The 19636-nt window shown below is 48.4% G+C and overlaps 3 protein-coding genes across 3 annotated transcripts; all 3 read left to right on the top strand.

The window, feature by feature from the left end:
• Positions 1-2947: 2947 nt before the first annotated feature.
• On the top strand, positions 2948-3941 carry PtA15_1A195 (uncharacterized protein; the record flags this gene model as incomplete). Its single annotated transcript, XM_053165196.1, has 2 exons — positions 2948-3312; positions 3434-3941. 2 exons carry the CDS (start codon positions 2948-2950, stop codon positions 3939-3941), a joined length of 873 nt encoding a protein of 290 aa, XP_053016412.1.
• Positions 3942-7493: 3552 nt separating this feature from the next.
• PtA15_1A194 (uncharacterized protein) lies at positions 7494-9123 on the top strand (the record flags this gene model as incomplete). The annotated part of the gene is made up of 6 exons (XM_053165195.1): positions 7494-7640; positions 7715-7771; positions 7840-8018; positions 8090-8211; positions 8342-8985; positions 9094-9123. The coding sequence occupies 6 exons, from the start codon at positions 7494-7496 to the stop codon at positions 9121-9123; spliced, it is 1179 nt and encodes a 392-aa protein (XP_053016411.1).
• A 4652-nt stretch (positions 9124-13775) lies between these two features.
• On the top strand, positions 13776-15461 carry PtA15_1A193 (uncharacterized protein; the record flags this gene model as incomplete). The annotated part of the gene is made up of 9 exons (XM_053165194.1): positions 13776-13796; positions 13884-13941; positions 14017-14218; positions 14282-14454; positions 14553-14782; positions 14852-14970; positions 15032-15121; positions 15212-15350; positions 15444-15461. The coding sequence occupies 9 exons, from the start codon at positions 13776-13778 to the stop codon at positions 15459-15461; spliced, it is 1050 nt and encodes a 349-aa protein (XP_053016410.1).
• Positions 15462-19636: the final 4175 nt, after the last annotated feature.

The following is a 19636-nucleotide window of genomic DNA, read 5'->3' as shown; positions in this document are numbered from 1 at the left end:
GGGCAGAGGGGGCCAAGACAAAGTCCGCCCATCAGAGGGACACGTCACCCTCGGCCCTCGCCTGCCTCATTTTTTCTAAGTCCGCTCATCGGATCACCGCCACCCGGCCCACACCCCATCCACAGCACACCCACCTCCACACTAGCTTAACACAAGTCCCCTCCGAGGAGGCGTGAAGCGCCTCCGAAGGAGGGGCTTGAATATTATGTCCCAAATTTTGCGTGAGGGCAACCAGCCATTTGGCTGAGGAACACATTACAACCCCCAAATCACCCACAAGCACTCTGATTCTGGTCACGCCTCTCAGACCATTGAAAAGCTTGTGATTTTTTGGTATATGTACGGCCCTCAAAGCTCAAGGTTTCCATAGCATTAGGAAGCTAGGGGAATGGATAAGTATTGGACATTGGAGCAATCCACCCAATGCAGGCCCAGATAAGTTCTCGGATAGGTCCGGTCCTTATTGCATACACGGCATAAGGCATACAAGCTGGAGAGTAATTTCAAATTTTCTATTAAAATTGTAAATTGATACTTTAAAAACCATGAGACTTTCCGTGATCCGAGAAAAACAGAATCCGAAGTCATTGAACTTTGCTTTACCAAACCTGTGAGTGCCCTTGCCAAAAAAGCTGCTGAGCAGCTTATTTATGGCCAAATTTTCCCAAATAAAAAGCAGGAGATGCCCAAGATGGGTAGCTACAACTTCCCCTCAAGGCATTTGAGAAGGACTTGTGGTTTATTTTTAATTGGGTGTTGAGTTTATTTTTTAGCATTTCCCTGCCAAAATTTGGATGTCCTCAGCCCGGGGGTCCGACTTTACACATAAGCCCCTCCTTCGGAGACGCTTTGCACCTCCTTGGAGAGGCTTAGTTAAGCTTGACCTCCACATCACATCCTCCATCCATCGAGCTCCGCACCTTGCTCGGCTACTTCCGAGCCTTGTTCCCCCAACTATCGCTCTTCCTCAACACCCACGATTAACACTGGGTCGCTACGCTATTTCAGCGCTACGCGTTAGCGTAGCGGCAAAAAGCGCCCATCTATTTTGCATAGCGTTAGCGCGCTGTTAGCGCCGCTACGCTGCGCTAACAGCGCGCCTATTCTTTGTTAGCGTCAGCGCGCCGCTACAGTCGCTACGCTACGCTGCGCTGCGCTACAGCGCTTTTAGCGGAAAAAAAGCCCTTTTTTCCCGCTAAAGGGCCCTTTTTTCCCGCTAAAGGGCCCTTTTTTCCCGCTAAAGGCGCTGTAGCGCAGCGTAGCGCGCGCTCTTTTGCGCCCTGCATGTGTAGCGTTAGCGCAATTGCGCGCATCTGCGCTAACGCTACACTATCAGCTAAAATAGCTGCGCGCATCTGCGCTAACGCTACGCTATCAGCTAAAATAGCTGCGCACCGCGTGCGCGTAGCGTTAGCGCATATGCGTGCAATTGCGCTAACGCTACACTAAAAAATAGCGCATTTGCGCTGCGCTACGCTACGCTAACTGCTATGGTTAGCGTAGCGACCCAGTGTTGCCACGATGGATCAGGTGGTCCTACGCGTATATGGATCAATTAAATGATGGGGAGACTCGCCCTGTGCCCCCCACCCGCCCAACCTGGCTGACCAGAAGCTAGCAATTCCCAGCCCATCTGCCACTGAGACCATCCACACCCGAGTCCCGGAACCCAATCAGCAAGAGTATGTTACGCTCACGGCAACTCCGCACCCAGCAATAGCACCAGCTAATCTTTTTCCCCTTTTCCTACTCTCCGGCATAACTCCTTCCACCTCTCTTCCCTATTCCATTTCTCTCATCTCTAACAGTAGTTTGTTCTCCAAAAAAACCCAATCAAAGAACAAAAAAAAATGTACCAATGTGCTGAAACAAGCACAGAGAGCCTGGTCAGCAGCAATGAGCAGCAATCGAGGCTGGAATGACCCGTTTTGGGGCTGGGGGGAGTAATTGCCGAGCAAAGTGCCGGCGGTTTGATGTTGAACCGTGGTCAAACGAGGGGCTCGGGTTCGACGGCAGATTGCCGGATGGGTCAACCCGCCCTTTCTTTTGCCAGTGTGTTGTCCATTTGCGCATCGCCGGGCGTGCTGGCAAATTTGTCGGTCCGCTTGACGGTTGGCGGGAGGCCGGCATGCGAACGGTCAAAGCTGGCTGGGGGGGAACCGTCAAATTGACGGCCGAACTTTGGCCGGATTGGCGGCAATGTGGAACCGCTGTGTAGCCAAGTCCCTCCTGGGCGCCGTTTGGACAGTCGGGAGTGGGACTCACTTGAAGTGCATACGTGCTTGTGCCGCCTTGCCTCCTTGGGATATTCATTTTGGTCATGAGCCCCTCCGCCTTGGGGAATTTCCTGTAGCGAGTAGTCTCCAATTGTAGCCAATCTGGGAAAATTATCAAGCTGCTCTCAGCCGGTCTCAAAAGCTTTTAAAAGAATCTTCTCCTGTACTTTTCGTGGACTTGGTGACCTTCAATCATGTCTACACGGCAGTTGCGCGGATTAAGGTTTTGCCCGTCAAAACTGCTGTCAGAGACGACTGGCCGGTGAGATTGACCGCTCACTAGCGGGTCTCCCGTCAACCGTCAAAATGACGTGTGAATTAACGGCGCACCCGCCGGCACTCGACTTCAGGCAAGTTTAACATAACTTGCCTGGGGTTGGTTTGCCGACGCACCCGCTTGACCTGACAACAGCCGGTCCCATCAACGGCCAGCACACCGGCGAGAAAGGTTAACGGCCAGCACACCAGCGACAAAGGTCAGCCATCCACTCGATTCACCTCACCCTCCTTCACCACCTTGGGAAAACCCTTCAAACTCCCATCGTTGACGCTTGCGTTGAAGAAACATCTGAACATGCGACTCCCACACTGCCTGCTTTCCATGCACTTTATTATTTGCTCTCCAGTGCCCTTGCCCGTCCATTGCCCCTCCTCCATCCTCAACACCCACCATGGCCCAATCCAACCAAACCAGACTCGAGATCAAGTATGATCTATTCCTCTGTGACAAATTCTTACGGCTCGCTGCCCCGGAGAAGATTCCCGCTGAGTGGCCCCAGGACCCTTTGGCTTTCATGCTTGTTGCAAAGGAATCATGCAGCTTGGTTTGGTTCAAGGCAAAAGTTCTCCTCCACCTTGATTTGCTCCGGGACGATTTCAAGCTTGGAGGCATTCTCAACAATGAGGATGCCCTTCACCGACTCGAGTGGGTTGGCCAAATCATCAAACCATCTGGGATCACTATGTATTCGTTTCCGAGTGGCTACGCCGCCTTTCGCCGCATTTTGTTCAACATGCGGGGTGCCACCAGGGCAGGGTGCGGATCAGGTGGTCCTGCGCGTATATGGATCAATTGAACGGGCCTCCAGTGAGTAATCTCCTCTCTCAGTCAGCTCGCATCCTCCCTCATGTGAGCCCTTGTTTCAGCGCTCCCCCAGCCTTGGCACAACCCAGTCGGAGTCGGAAATGCCGCTGGACGAAAGTTCTCATTGGCATAGTTTGGATCCGGGCACTCCACCGCGTCCGATGGAAGACGAGGACTTTGCGTCACCAGAATCGGAAAACGATTCCGATGCCGACAACAGTACCAAGATCTTACGCAATGCATTCTTGACGGCACCTGCTGAAGAAGGCTCTCTGGCACCTGCTCAGGAAGGTTCTCTCCTGGTTGGATACATAACTCCACAAGAAATTCCACCGGCAAAGCGGCAATGCCTCCACCAGGCTGATTTCAATCTAACCATGAAGGAATTTTTTCTGATTGCACATCTCAGACCAGATGACAAACACACACTGTCAGTCATCAAGAAGAACCTCTTCTACCACTGGTCAGCCTTCAAAGGCTTGACCAAGGATGACCTTGTGGAAGCTGGATTTAAAGTTGGCCCCGCTCAATTGATTGTTTCTGGTGTAGCCTCCGCTGTTTCACAGCTTGAACTCCTCTGATTTGTGAACTTGTTTTCTTATTGGACTGTTGTGTTTATCTCTGTATGAATTTTACCGCCTGCATCACAATCTTTTTGCCTTCTGCCCCAAATCAATGACAAAACCAAGACAACTAACCCAAACCAAGGCCAAAATCTTAAAACATGTCACAAAAACTTATCCTGTATACCCAAAACAAACAAATGAAAAATGCATATGCCCTAATCCCAGAAATATCTTTTTTTTTGGTTGATTTGGTGGATTTTTTTTATCTACAAATACATTATAAAACAGGAGATTGATTTTATTGCAATGAAAAATCAGATTGAAACTTTCATCTGCTCCAAATGACAGACAAAAACATGTATGTTAAACCCAACAATAAGATTTTCCTACAATGATTCCCCATATAAGGTAATCATTTTGACCATCATCTTCTGGATGAGCTGGGATGATTTGCTGGGGGGGCGGCACTTGACCTGGTATCATACAAACACTACAAACATTTATTATTTTGCCCAAAAAAGAAATAAAAGTCAACATGAAAAAAATGAAACCAGAATTTCACTCAGGGGAACAATTTTTTTCACGGGCCTGGCGGGCCTGGAGCGGGCTTGAGCGGGCCTTGAGCGGGCCTGAGACGGGCCTGCCCCAAAAGCACATTAGGTCAGTATTAAAGGTGTTTTGCCTTGCCCTGGGAGCTGCTGGGTCTTTTGATGGGCCCAAAATCTCAACATGGGCTTTTGGTGGTCTAGAAGTATCAACCCGGGCCACTGAATAGCCCATGAGCCTTTGAATTCCCAAAAAGCCCACCATGATCCCCCACATAGCTATTGGGATCTTGGTTGCCCATGGAGATCCCTATGGGCCAACAGATACTTCCATCATGGGATCCCATGGGCTTTTTGCCTCCTTTCTGGGCCACAAAAAGCCCATGGGGAGCGTTTTGGACCACCAAAAGCCCATGAGGATATTTGTTGGCCCATGGAGATCTTCATGGGCCACCAAAAGCCCATGAGGGTATCTGTTGGCCCATGGAGATCTTCATGGGCAACCAAGATCCCAATAGCTATGTGGGGGATCATGGTGGGCTTTTTGGGAATTCAAAGGCTCATGGGCTATTCAGTGGCCCGGGTTGATACTTCTAGACCACCAAAAGCCCATGTTGAGATTTTGGGCCCATCAAAAGACCCAGCAGCTCCCAGGGCAAGGCAAAACACCTTTAATACTGACCTAATGTGCTTTTGGGGCAGGCCCGTCTCAGGCCCGCTCAAGGCCCGCTCAAGCCCGCTCCAGGCCCGCCAGGCCCGTGAAAAAAACCATCCCAAAACATTGTCCAATGATTTTTGCTCAGTTTGGGACATTTTATTTTTTCGGCTCAGCATGCTCACTTTGTTACCCTGAGTGAAATTTTGGTTTTATTTTTTTCATGTTGACTTTTTTTTTTTTTTTTGGGCAAAATAATAAATGTTTGTAGTGAAAGAATTAAATGAGGTTGTTCCATGATGGCCTGGACCTGTTGAACCTCTGGATGAAGACCGGTAGAGTGAATTTCCTGTGGTGCTACCAGCTGGTGGTCCATATAATGCACTTGGAGGTCCATAACTCATTGGGTTGGGACCATAACTTTGTGTTTCATACATTGGTTGGCCTAGGCCTGTTGAACCTCTTGATGAAGACCGGTACAATGAGAACCTCTGGATGAAGACCGGTACAGTGAATTTCCTGTGGTGCTACCAGCTGGCGGTCCATATAATCCACTTGGAGGTCCATAACTCATTGGGTTGGGACCATAACTTTGTGTTTCATACATTGGTTGGCCTGGGCCTGTTGAACCTCTTGATGAAGACCGGTACAATGAATCTCCTGTGGTGCTACCAGCTGGCGGTCCATATAATCCACTTGTTGGGTTTGGTGCATACATCTAAGTTTAATAAAACCTATAACTCATGGGTTTCCCCCTCCAATTTGAACAAAAAACCTGAGTTTTCAGTTTTTGCAGGGCTGGCGCAAATCCTGCTAACCAGTACCCTAAACCCCCGTTGCCATTGACACTCCCCCGTGGCTTTAAAGTGCCTAGGGGAGCGTGAGGGATGGATTCACCCAGGCATGGCGCCCTCTATTTATACCCGCGACCCTTCCCCCAACTCAATATTTGGGGGACGCCGAAACACACCTTGCTTCATCCTAACCGTCTTTCTATGCCCGATTCGTCTGACATCGTACACTCTCTCCGTAAGTCAATTCAAATTTCGCCCGTTCCAGCCGCGATGTTTCAGCCCCATACCTCACCTGGAGCACATTACAGGTGCTCACACAACTGTTTCGGACGAATTCAGGTTAACACCGTCAACTTCTTCTCACACTGACAGGTATCTAACTTAACTAGGTCCCTCTCTTTGTGGAGGGGGGACGCCGTCCCGCAGGGACCCTCCGAAGGAGGGACTTATACACTAAGTGGACCCTGCGGCCTGAGAGAATCAGGAACTTGGCCTTTTTCAATCCTGTGTAGCTTCATCACATCATATTGTGTGATTGAGTTGTAGGGGAACAAAAGATGCAGAACATCAAGGAGAATCTTTCCACCTATTGTCCTATTTTTAGGGATATGTAATGACATTCAAATGTCTTTTTTTGCAACTTCATCTAGCTGGCTATATCCCGTATCACACATGTTGCACTGTACAGAATCTGGAATTCATGATGTTACAACTCTGATTACAGCTCAAAAAGAGGTGTTGAGGATGGGAAAAAATAGTAGAAAGATAGGGACAGCTTGGGCCATCCCAGAAATGTAAACAATTTCAAAAATGGTGCAGAGGCTCATGAGGGAGAGTGATTCTAAAAAAGTCCCCACCAAAAGTCATAATTCTCTCAGGCCGCGGGGTCCACATAGCGCGTAAGTCCTAACTTAACTAAGTCCCTCTATTGGAGGGGGGACGCCGTCCCGCAGGGACCCTCCAAAGGAGGGACTTATGCACTATGTCGACCCCGTGGCAGTAGAGAATTAGAAAAATGATCTTTTTCAATCCTCTCTGGACGCGCCATTTGTCACCAGGCAATAAAACTTTGGGGGAGAAAAATGTGCACAACATCATGGAGTTTCTTTGTACATATTTTACAAAATTTTTGGGGCCTTGGGTGCCCCATGAAGTCCTTTTTTGTGACTGACAAGTGTCCACTTCATCGTGCATTCCACATTTTGCACTGTACAGAATCTGAAATTGATAATGTTACAACTATGATTGCAGCTCAACCAGAGGAGTTGAGGATGAGAAAAAATAGTAGAAAGAAGGGGACAGCTTAAGCCATCCCAGAAATGTAAATTATAAAAAAAAAGGTTCAGAAACTCATGTGGGAGATTGGTTTTAAAAAAGTCCCCACCAAAATGCCTAATTCTCTACTGCCGCGGGGTCGACATAGCGCGTCAGTCCCTCCTTCGGAGGTCGCTTCGCTCCCCCGAGGAGGGAATTAGCTAAGTTAGGACAGGTATCCGCAACAAGGTCCGTGGCGTAAGGTTCCATTTCTTCCGGCATAGGAACACCCGGTGTGACGGCAACAAAAACTTCCGCCATGCCAGCCCCAGTTGGGCAAACCCGAGGGCCTACAGCTTCACCCCCGCCTACAGCTTCACCCCCACCCGCTCAATCTGTGAGCAGGGATCGAGAGAAGAGGGAGATGGAACGCAAGGAACTCAGGATCTTAGTTGGCACGAACCTTGTCAGACTGAGTCAGCTAGACGGGTCAATCTCGATATGTATCAGTGAATGATTCTCCCGGCCGTGTTGGAACAGGTAGTTAATTGTAAAGATACTATTGCTCAGGAGTATCTGATGGAGGTTGTTATCCAGGTCAGGGCGAGGGGCACTGTACTTCGCGGATTCAGATTCTCGACTGATAGACGTTGGTTGTTTCCTAGGTATTCACAGACGATTTTCATCTGCGGACGCTAGGCCCCTTCCTATCAGCCACCGCACAGCTCCACCCCAAGGTGAAAATCAAACAGATCGTGATCGCATTGATCAATCGATTGGCCGCCTATGCAGCTCTTGAGGCTGAGAACAAATCGCCTGAGGAGACTCGCCGTGCTATGTACCTGTTCGTGATCAGAGAGACGCTGGGGTAGGAATGCCTACTCAAATGGGATATTGTCAGCCTATGGGATGTAGAGGTCAACAAACCTATGACCCTGAAGAAATGGCTGAAGAGCAGGGCTGGCTGGCCCGAATGGTTCACCTATCACACAATGATGACTTGGATGTGCATGCCCAGTTGAGGAGTCCCTCTCGCGGTTTTTTTTTTGTTATCGTCCTGCGGGAAACTGAGGCAAAAAATCTTAGACTTTTGGTAGCTTCGTCAAGAAGCCAGGAAAGCGTTCAGCGAGGGAGGAGACCGAATATGATGGACATATCACTCCCTAGCAATTTGTACACTGAAGTTAGCCCAACGATACAACTATCGACAACATCATAAAGCAGATTGGGACACGAAAACCACGGCGCTATTTAAGTGGATACACCAGGTGTTATCAGTGCTCTACAATCGTGTGGAATCCTCGGAAATCTGTCTACGGCTATGTTTACAAGCGCTCCAAGCAGCCGATGCGGCAGGGCTGGAAGAGCTGGCTTACGAGTTCGTAGTGCAGGCGTTCACAATCTACGAGCAATCAATCTCAGAGAGTCGGGCCCAGCTTCAAGCGATCGTCCTGATTATCGGCACCCTGCAAGCCTCCCGGGTCTTCGGGCCCGATCACTATGACACCTTGATCACCAAGGCAGCCTTGCATGGGGCCAAGCTCCTCAAGAGGAGGCACCAAGCTACCGCCGTGGCCCTTGCCAGCCATCGACTCTGGTGGCAGACCGAGAAACTCGCCCCGGAGTCCGACGCCGGCCCCGATAAGGAACTCTTGAGAGACGGTAAAAGGGTCCTCGAATGTCTCCAGAAATCCCTCAGGATCACGACTAGCAGTATCGATGAACTCACTAGCATCCAGCTCTACTGTGACACATTGGACCAGTACATTTATTATTTCGAAAGGCATAACGAAGCGAGTTTCATGTTTAGTGTAAAGTATTTTGGCAAGCTGACAGTAGAATGCATGGCTTATTATAAGACGCATAGGTATCAACGAAGCACTTGAACTCATTAGTTGAGCTGATCACCTCCAACTTAGACTCGATCCAAGGCGCGGATGGGGTTCTAATCCCAAACCCCTCAACAATTAACTCTGGATTATTTGAAGGAGTTCATACACCTGAATCCGTCCTCAAACATTTCAGGAACCAACTGAAATATATACATGTGAGGAAGGAAATCATCCTGAATGGTGAGGGTGAGGGACTCGCTAAATTCAAGGAAAGCAATATCTCAGCTGGTTTGTCCCTTTTTTATTCTTCGGCCTCTCCCCCTTATTTCTACTTGGCATTGAATTTTCTCTCCTTCGGTCTCTCTCTGATCTTCCTTTATGGTGGGTTGATGATGATGATCATGTAGCTATGCTGAAAGTTGGCCTTCAACTATAAAGCGTCAAACCCTCCGCCCTTCCCCTGCCTTCCTTGTCTATCCCGCAATATACTGTCTCCCTGTTCTGTGACTTTTTCCTTGTGAGACAACAGATCTTGAGGCACAAAGAGCATGGTCATGAGAAATTTAGTTCTAGAGGTCATCATATTTTCAAGGCCTTGAGTTCCTCATATTCTAAGACAAGCGGCGGCGCAGCCGCCCTAAAAGTCTAGTTGGTTGAATATCTAAAGCTTGGCTACACCTTGGCATATTGTAGAGAACATTAAGGTGCCGGTCTGGATTTATCTGGTTCAATAGGTTCGGGGGTTGCAGAACTGATTGTACAGAATTGCTTCTGCTCCGGTGAGGAGTTTGGGGTTGAACCGGAAAAGGTTGGATAGATTGCAGTGAATTGCTTCTTCCCCTCTGATTATTTTGAGGTTGAACAGAGTTCCTTCATGAGTCAACATGCTGGTGTTGACGGAAAAATCTGTCTTCCTCTTTGTCTGGTAGATTTTTTTCAGACTTCCATTTTTCAAGCCCTCTTCTAATGGCTAGTGCAAATTCTCTTCCAGGCACTGGTTCAAGTGGCAAATGCGCCAGTGTTCTGTGCATCTCTGATGCATGAAATGAGCATGTGTTCAGGATGAAGGAGTCAGTTGAGGTGTGGTCCACCATGTATCTTGCAGGATTGCCCTTGTGTGTATCATTCACACGCCGGGAACTCATTTTAACTTGACATCCACCTTCATTACAGTTGTGCTGCACATTGAGACACTCCAGTATATCCTGTAAAATTATTTAGATGTGATGTTTAGATTTTATCATTGATCTTTGAAATGATTTGATACTGCTCATGAAATTGACATACCTCAGGTGAACAGACATGGTTTTTATTGGTCCTCTTAACGATCCTCATTTGGTAGTAATCTGACACATTTGATGTTTCATACTGGTTAACTTGCATGCAGTATCTGGTCTTTTTGGGACCAATCCACCCATTTCTTGAGGTGACTTTCCAGAGTGAATGAATTTGTCCTATGAATGGCCTATCTTCTTTCTTGTCCACAAATACAAAATAGCCTTTACGTACACTTCTTTTATCATCCAATTCCATGCAGCATTTTTGTGTGAACTCATGGTTGGGATATTTATCACTAACTTCCTTGGGCACGGATACTTTATCTGAGTCAGGAAGTTTGGCTTTAGTAAATTCTGGGAACTGTTTTCCTGACCCTTGAATACTTGATTGAAGATAGCCCATGGATCGTTGGATATATTGCATGTCAAATATCCTTTTCAATTGGGTGGAAGCTTGAAAATAAAATCCCTTGATGTGATCCCAGAGAAAAGCACCAGACAAAATGGCTCTCAGACATAGGAAATTGCTAAATGATATTGCCAAGTCTCTTCCAGGATGCTATCTATTGGAGTGGATTGAGGCATTTCTGAGTATGCTGTTAAAGCTCTCAAACTTTTCAGTTGCAAAAAGGCTAGCTGGACCAAAGCGTGCAATCGAGTGTACCAGGTGTATCACACTGCCAGCATAATTGGCTGGGTTGAGGTTATCCCAGTTAAACTGGGATGCACTCAACCAATTTAAACTTGGGCAATCTCAACTGATGAAATATAAATCCAAGGTACCCCGCTTGGGCTTATATTAAATTGGTTGAGATCAACCAAGTTTAAATTGCTTGAGTGCATCCCAGTTAAACTGGGATGACTTCAACCCAGCCAAATATGCTGGCAGTGTCAACATATGGAACTTTGGTTTGTTGACCCATCTTGCACTGCAGTTCATGAGCTGTAATAATAATTTATCTACCAATATCTCCAATTCCTTCAGGTAAGCATCCATGTCAGAAATATGTGTTTGGAACACATAGGGGGACATCCTGCACAGTGCACGCCATAATTCTCTCTGTTGTTCATCCATAAACTGGAAGAAAACAAAAGGTGCACATTGAAGTATAATCTTGAAGTCTTTTCCTACCATGCTTTTGTGATGTTTATACAAGTATGCCGCATTTATGACTGGGAGGTCAAGTGCATCAGTGATAAATGACTGCCATGCGCCCAGGAGATCATTGACGTGACGGGGCTTGATAGTGTTGCTGAGAAAATCAATGGCAATGTATTTGATGATCCCCAAGAGTATGACATGCAAAATCTCCACGGGGGTATCATGGCATCCATCAAACCCTGATACATAAATAAAGTTAGCCTTAAACCCATTACTGATGAATGAGATGTAATCTAATTCTCACCCAGCAAATGTAGGAAGGGGTTGAATAGTTTGTGGTTTTGATGCTCAGCAATTGCCATTATCTTTTCAACTTCATCTGTCCGGTTCCTATCCTTCAGTATATCCACAAAAGCCTTATTGATCACATCTTGGAATCCTAAAGATTTGGATTCAGTTCTATATGCATCTTTGGAACTTGTCACAGCTGTTTCCCATAGGTTGTGAGAGCGATCAATAGTCTCATTCCAATCTCTATAATCCACCGCATTCTTCATAAAGTAAACCATATGTTTCAGTAAATAATATAGGTTATGTATGCCGCTGATGGCAGGCAGCTACATACCCTGTTTCCCAATGAGTCCATTCCCAAAAACTGACAAATGTAATCTTCGCCTGATTTATCACTCCTTTTTTCCACCCCCAAATGGCATATACGGCAAGGGTTCAAAGATGCGCCAGGAAGAGGTGTGTTGGTAATCTCTGCATGCATGGGTGATTCTCCTAGGAAACAAAGCACCACAGTAGTTACAAGTACCTCTTGTTTCAATAGGCAGTCATATGCAACACATCCGTTTTGAGTCATATCACTGGAGGAATGGGTTAATGATTCAGCCAATGTAGTTATTAATGAATGTGTATATTTTAATATAATAAAGAAATCTCACTTCAGTTCATCTACTATTTGATCCGCCAATTCCAAAGGCCAAGCTGTGTTAGATGTTGAGAGGAAATGACAGTTATACTGCTGATTTGATAACTTGGGAGGAAGACCTGCTAGGGTAAAATAATAACTGATGTGCTTATTCCACTTTTTTGATTGGTTTCCTGAGGTATCATCACAATACAGGGCAATTGGAACATGCCTAATAATTCTATTGCCAGACTTCTTCCGCCATTCGTTTGGCAACTTTATGGCCAATAAATTACCATGAAACAAAATAATGCAGCGTTGACACTCACTAGGCCAATAACCCTTTGTACACTGAGGGAATAGCTTTAATTCTTAAATACACTTTCTCTCCTTTTGGGTTGCATGTTGAGCATATCCCTGAGCCTGGCCTTAGCCCGCCAAACAGAAGTCCAACACCGGAGCTCTGTTCCACAGAGTTCAACAAGGCCACAGACCTGGTCAAATTGTGTGCGTGACAGCATGGTGTGCATAAAACCGGTCAGAAGAATTGAGACCATTTGCTGCGCAGCAGAGAGTGAAATAAACCCCCCATCAGTTTCCCAGACCCCAAATATGAAGGCCGGGTATGCCGGACTTGGGCAGTGCTCACCGCCAAACTCGCAAAGGGGTACCACCCTTTGCCTTCATCTTCTGTTTCTGGCTTGATGTCATCGTCTTCACCCTCTCCCTCTCCCTCGCTCCCCTCATCCAACTGACTCTCGGGCTGGAAAATGTTGATGACCTCTTGCATGTTCAGATTTTCGTGCTCGCTGCCGCTCTCACTTGCACTTGACCGATCATCCTGATAATCGACAACGATGGGCTCCATTTCAATGTCATGCAGGTGAGTTCCTGCGTTCAACCCATTGTGCTGACGTTCTGCCTCAAAATCTTCAGGTTCAATATCAACTATCGGCTCGACCATTGAGGATCGGTTAATTTGACGATCCACTCGACGTTCTGCGCCCTTGACTGCTGTTTGACTATTGCCTGGCCACAAACTTTCTGGCAGCTTTGCCAGGTGTGAGGCATTCTTTGAATGCTCCACAGTTGAAACCATCATCCGACCACCACAAAACCTGCAGACCCATTTTTGCCGGAAATCGATAGAAGGAGCTGGCGCATAAACTTTCCAGTCATATAATAGGTGAGCGTTTTCAAATAAGAACCGTATGATACATAAACTAAAAATGAACGGTTTAATTTACCTCTTTGATCAACTTGCAGGGCCAAACTCCTGCTGTCACTCATGGAAGGGCTCTCTCTTACAGGGTGAACGGCAGAAAGATTGGACTCTGGCGAGGGCGGCCCACACACCAACACATAATGTATATTTAAGGGCCCCCTCGGTCAACTGATGCTCCTTACCTCCCCACAGCCACCCTAACCCATCCAACTTGTTACAACAACCAGCATCTACTTCCACGCAGCCACAAACATGAGACAAGTGTCAAGTCAAGTACCTTCCCATTTTCCCCCGCAACCTACCCCCATTGTTGAAGACATGCCACAAGCCCATCCCCCAGGCCCTGCCACACGAGTGAAGCAAACTCGTCGCCCATCCAGTCAGGCTATCACCCGCATGACTCAAGTGCGAACCGGAGGTTAGTCCCCTTGTTACAGCTAGTGTCTCGATGGATGATCACAATACTGATTATTGAGTATTGATCACTTTCTAGGCACTCCCAATATTACGCCCAGCCGCATCATCACCAACACACCCAATATTACGCCCAGCCGCATCATCACCGACACAGGAGGCCAGTCGGGAGAATCAGGAGGCCCTATGCCTCCTCCTACCATTGGACCCACCCCCACACGTGCACCCGTCATCACCCCTAGTCGGATAATCAACAGTACAGGACCTCATACCGGTAAGAGGTTGTCCTGACGTGCATTAATCCTCCCCTCCCTTGGTCATTGACATCGAGGCATATTCTGCAGGGCACAGTCAAACCCCCAGCGTCACTACAAGGCGACTCGCCAACAATCCGCCCCCCCCCCCCCAAATCCAATCATCCACCATGGGCCCCCCATTCCTCAACCAGAACTCATGTCCGAAGATGAGAGCCTGGTGGACAAGGTACGTGCATCGACCTCCGATGACGAGGCTTATAGTAATTATGGTAGCATGGACGGATTCATCCGGCCGCCGCCGCCCCGAGGTCCTCCACATATCACCGTTCCAAGTGATGCCCAGGAGCTTCCCCCTCAGCTGTGATCCGCCCAACCCCGCAACCTGTCCACCAACCGCCGCAACCATACGCAGCTGTCCACCAACCCCTGCAAACGCCCGCATCACGTGCCGACCATCGTCCAGCTGCTGCAGTCCCCGCCCCTCCTCGTCGTGCTCCCCCAGTGGGTAACCACCCACTTGTTGATTCCATGCTCGCATCTGCGCAGCTGTTGGATACAGACCTTCAGCTAGTGCAGCAACTATTCAACGTAAGTTTTCTCTTTCCTTTTCCTGTGTGAATAGAGAACCTCACTTACCCAAGCTGCTGTATTGCTCAGGCCCCCGAGGAAACCCGCTGGCAACTACAAGTTGTCATGTGGTTGACCCAACGCCGCCTCACTGCTGCATTACCCGCCGCGGCTGACCCCGCCCATATGTTTATTCCCAGGTTTTCCGTGTAAGTCATCATATTCTCCACAAGGGTCAATGAAGCTGACCAGTTTCCCTTCCCTAAACAGACCCGAGTGCGTCAAAGGATCCAAGAGATCCTCATGCGAAGCACACTTGAATAGTACAGCCGGGCACAATCGGCACATGGGCAAATCTCTGTGCACTCGCCACTGCCCTTAATCAAAGTAAGCACAAGTTTTTTTAACTCAACACTGCGCGCTGATGTTATCTTTGATTGCGCTGCAGAGCTACATATTAGAGCAGTCTCCAGCTTTCCGGAGACAACACCTTCCCGCGGGGATTCCCCACAATCACGAAGCCATGGCGGGCCTCGCAACCTTCTTGCGCGGAATGGTCAAGCATGAGCAAACTCACATGCGCAACTTGGTCAGTACTTTCTGTATCTTTTTTTTTGTCTCGGTTATCTTTTTGTCTCGTTGTCTCGGTAAATTGGCTGATCTCTGATATTGATCCTCTTAGCTCTTGTCAAATGTTTGACAAGACTCGCGGCCTCGTGAGCTTGGGCCGGTCCCAAAGCTGTTTGAACTAATTGTCTCTATCGAGCGCTCGTTCCAGCCAAGGGGGATATTGCAAGGTCCAGACAACATACGGGGAGATATCAACTCTGGAGTCATCGTGCGCATCGCCATGCTCTGGTTATTGACAGTTCATCATCTTCTACACCGTGCCCCTGGGGACACGAGGTCTCAATGGGACCTGATAGATGATCAGTTAGAAGCCATTCGGGAGAAGAGCTTTGTAGAACTTCAGGCGTAAGTGTCCCTATTATCGCTGAGCCCCAGTTCTATGTACGCTGACTACCTTCCTTTCCTCCTCTGCTAGATTTACATTGCTTATCATGAGGCGTGATCGGGATCTCTTCCCTGGGAACGTGATGTTTCCCAACGTCCCGGTGTGGTGGACAAATTGGTACACGCGGAGGAATCAAGCTTTTTTTTTGCCGCGCATGGCGCGCCGGGAGATGTCAGGACTCAAGATCTCAGCCCTCAAGATTTTCTCAGGTTCAACGGCGCGGCGTGGCGCGCATCCTCAAGGCATTTCAGGTTTTTTTTTTTTTGTTTCTGTTTTCATGGCCTTGTTCCCTGTTTATTTTCTCTTTCATCATATTTGTTATTTGCTTTTCTTTTTGCGCGCGTTGGTCAGGTTTGGATGAGGAGGGTTGTTTGTTTTGTTTTGTTTCTGCCTGGTTCTGTCCTGTTTCTTTTTCCTTGTTTTGTTTGTTGTAGCGCGCGCGTGCGCGCTAGGTTGTGATGAGATGTACGCTACATGTCACCAACTCCAAGGTTTGAGTTCAGTTTGAACTCAGGCTTTGGAGCGGCATGGACCTACTCTGAACCGTAATTTTCAGCCCTCCATCAAAGTTTAAGTTATTGTCTTGGCGCCTTTTTGCCCGCATTTTCACACGTCTTCTGAGCTTATTCCCTCAACGCCGATCTCCTCCACTTCTCTGGTTTAGATCACAACCCCGCCGGCAGTATCCCCAGCTTCCTCTCAAAACAAAACCCGCCGACGCGCATCTCTAGCCGTCGTAAAATCAACCCCCCCCACGCTTACACGACTCTCAGCGCTCCTTTTCGGCCAATCATCCCGGAGGGCATACGCAAAGCTACTCATTTCTTTTTCCATTCCCCTCCCCGAACTGCTGCTGGCCTAGCACCGGCCAGAGTTCCTCATTTGGTCCCCCGAGCCGGGATCGAACCAGCGACCTCAAGATTTACAGTCTCGCCGATTTGGACGGTTTCGAGACGCTTGGCGGTCTTTTTTTTTTTTTTTTTTTTTTTTAGTTTTTTCCTTTCTTTGTGTGTTCAGCAGCGGAGGCAGAAGAGGATAAAAGTAAGTTCCCCCAATCGTGCACCTCCGAGGGCTCCTACTACATAGTCGAAAGCATTACTTTGCCACTTCGTGAGCCTCCCGATTTCGCCTCGCTTCCTTTTTCAGATTATCAATCAAATCGGCCAGCGAGATGGCAGAACCGGCGGCAGGAACATCTGGTGTTTGGATGGTTAAGATTAAGCCTCAGGATAAGTCCCTAGGCTTTGATGGCTCTAATGTGGAGAGATTCCTGGCCAATTACCAGTTGGCTGCAAGACTTGATGGCGCTTCTGAGGCCGACATGGCTCAGCAGGTGCGGTTTTTCATTCGCACGGCTGAAGTCAAGGACGTGGTCGAGACTTTGGACGGTTTCGAACCCCCAAATTGGACTCTCTTGAAAGCGGCGATGCTCTCCCACTGGGGAAAAATAGATACAGCTCGCTTTACCACTCGGCATCTGGAGGAGCTGGTACAGGCGTGGAAGGATAAAGGAGGAGTGCAGTCGGTAGTGGACTTTCAGGACTTCCGAAAGTCTTGGCAACCTATCCAGTCGTGTCTTTTGCGCAAGGACCACATCGATTCTGTGGAGGAAATCAAGAGACTCTATTATCAGTCATTCTCGCTAGGTCTACAGGAGCGTATTCGGGATCAACTTATTAAGGACAAGACCATGATAACGACTCAGGATAACAGGTTCAAACTACCAACGTTTGAGATTATGAAGAAGGCTGTGGAGGAAGTTATGAGGAACCAGACGGCTCTCACGTTTGAAGATTCTCGCGCTGAAATTCCGGTTCCCGCAGGGCTTTTCAAACAGTCTAACGAGGTCATGCAAAAGATCAAGTCCGACCGCCGTCCGAAAGAGGCGCCTTCGCAAGCCAGATCCCCAGCGACTATGGACGACATTGAACGCATGCTTCAGTCATTCGAGCAACGCTTGGAGCAGAAATTCGCGGCACAGGCGAGACCGTCGACTCCTCGAGGACCCATGGTGTGCTATTACTGCCATAGGGAGGGTCATGGGCTCGGTCGATGCGCAGAGTTGCAAAAGGATAAGGAAGCTAAGCTGGTCGAGCAACGCGGAGGAAGTTTTTTCCTTCCAAATGGTGCGCTTATCCCGGTCGAAAACTCGAGGCCTATCCGGCATGTAGTTGCCTCTTATAACCCTAAGGCGGCGTCAGCTAGTGTTCCGGAGCGAGAGTTTCGAGCGGCGTGCGGTTCCCTAGACCCCTGGCAACCACCCTCAATTTCTTCTCAGTCGTTTTCGGGAACGTACCAGTCGGATCCCGCAAAGAAGAAGCGCGAGGCCTCTAAGCCCTTCAAAGCTCCTGTTTTTCCCCCTTCTGTGGCGCGGCGACCGATGCGAAAGGCTCCGGCCCCGAAAGCGGGGTCAGACACGGACGAGATGGACGCTGAACCCGATTTGTTCGAGCGGGTGCCTACGGCTCCTTCTCCGCAAGACACGACAAAAGACAGCCCAGCCGCACCGCCGACGCCTAAGGCGACCCCGTCGTCCCCCAAGGTGCGCTTTGAGCGTGGCATCTCCAAGGACCACCCCAATGCGGCGGAAGTGATACTTAAAAAAATGTTTGACGTCTTGGTGCCGAACGTCACGGTTTCGGAGCTTTTGGCGGTGGCTCCTTTGGTTGCGGAAGGAATGAAGAAGTGGGTCTCTCGGCGGCGCGTCGAGGTCGGTGCAGAGGAGATGAAGGTGGCGTCCGGGACCTTGGCGGAGGATTCAGAGGGAGAAGGGCGGATTGATGGAATGAGGCTTTACTCTTGCCCATTGGGTTACATGCCGTGCTTGGTCAGCGACGAGGAGAGTAACGCCCTTCCGCTAATCGACTCTGGTTCCCAGTTGAACCTAATCTCTGATTCCATGGCTAATAAGTTTAATATCAGCCCGCGCGTGAATTTTAGCTCCGCGGTGTACGGGATTGGAAACCAGGCGTGTGAACTTGTAGGGGTTGCGGAGGATGTTCCAATCCGAGTGGGGAAGACAATCGTTGGCTCGTGTCACTTCTGGATCACGCGCATGGACGGGCCGCTCATTTTTGGTCGACCTTTTCTCATGGACTTTGTCAGGGTTCGTCTCTTATGTGACGTAACTCTGATGGGTTTTAGCTCGCGGGCCGCGGCGGAGAAGTAGTGGCAAGCGGAGAATGGTCACACTATAGCTGGAAAGCCAGTGGAATAAAGTCCAACTCAACGCCGAGAGGCGGAGGGACTGGCACCCTTACGTGAGTAAGGGGACGCGGCGAAAATCAAGCCAAGCACCATTGCGGTATAAGGAGGGACTCACTTATCTTCTAGGTTACAGGTGTGATAATAACACCTGTACCTAGGGTAGAGATACACGAAGAGAGAGAAAGGGCTGTAAAGGAAGAAGATGGTTAGTAGACTATGTAAAAACCCCACTCACTGTATTTTCAGTAAGGTACACAGGTTTGTATGGCAATAATCTAGGTGGGAGAATCTCTACAGGTGAGAGACCTCCCTTTTTATATTGCAGGGATCAGCTCCCTCCTTCGAGTCAAGGTCCTGAGGGATCCTTAACTCCAAGGAGGAGTGATCACGGAATTCAGAAGGGGATTTACATAAATGGGTATGTAATCTCCCCATTTGTACATACTTTGAGCTTAATCAGGATAAATACACAGAGAGATAAGATTATCTCTCTCTGTATGTACAAATATGTAATCAGTGTGAAATGAGGTTAATTACATATTCAAACGAATGTGAAATATGTAATAAGTACATAATAATAGTACATAGGAAGAAAAGGTACATAATTAATGTAATGACAGGGAATTGAACTCTTGACTTCATGTACAAGAGTC

Source organism: Puccinia triticina, chromosome 1A (assembly GCF_026914185.1).
Source record: "Puccinia triticina chromosome 1A, complete sequence".
NCBI classification, from domain to species: domain Eukaryota; kingdom Fungi; phylum Basidiomycota; class Pucciniomycetes; order Pucciniales; family Pucciniaceae; genus Puccinia; species Puccinia triticina.
The sequence above is the reverse complement of the archived record's forward strand: the minus strand, read 5'-3'. Positions and strand labels throughout refer to the sequence as shown.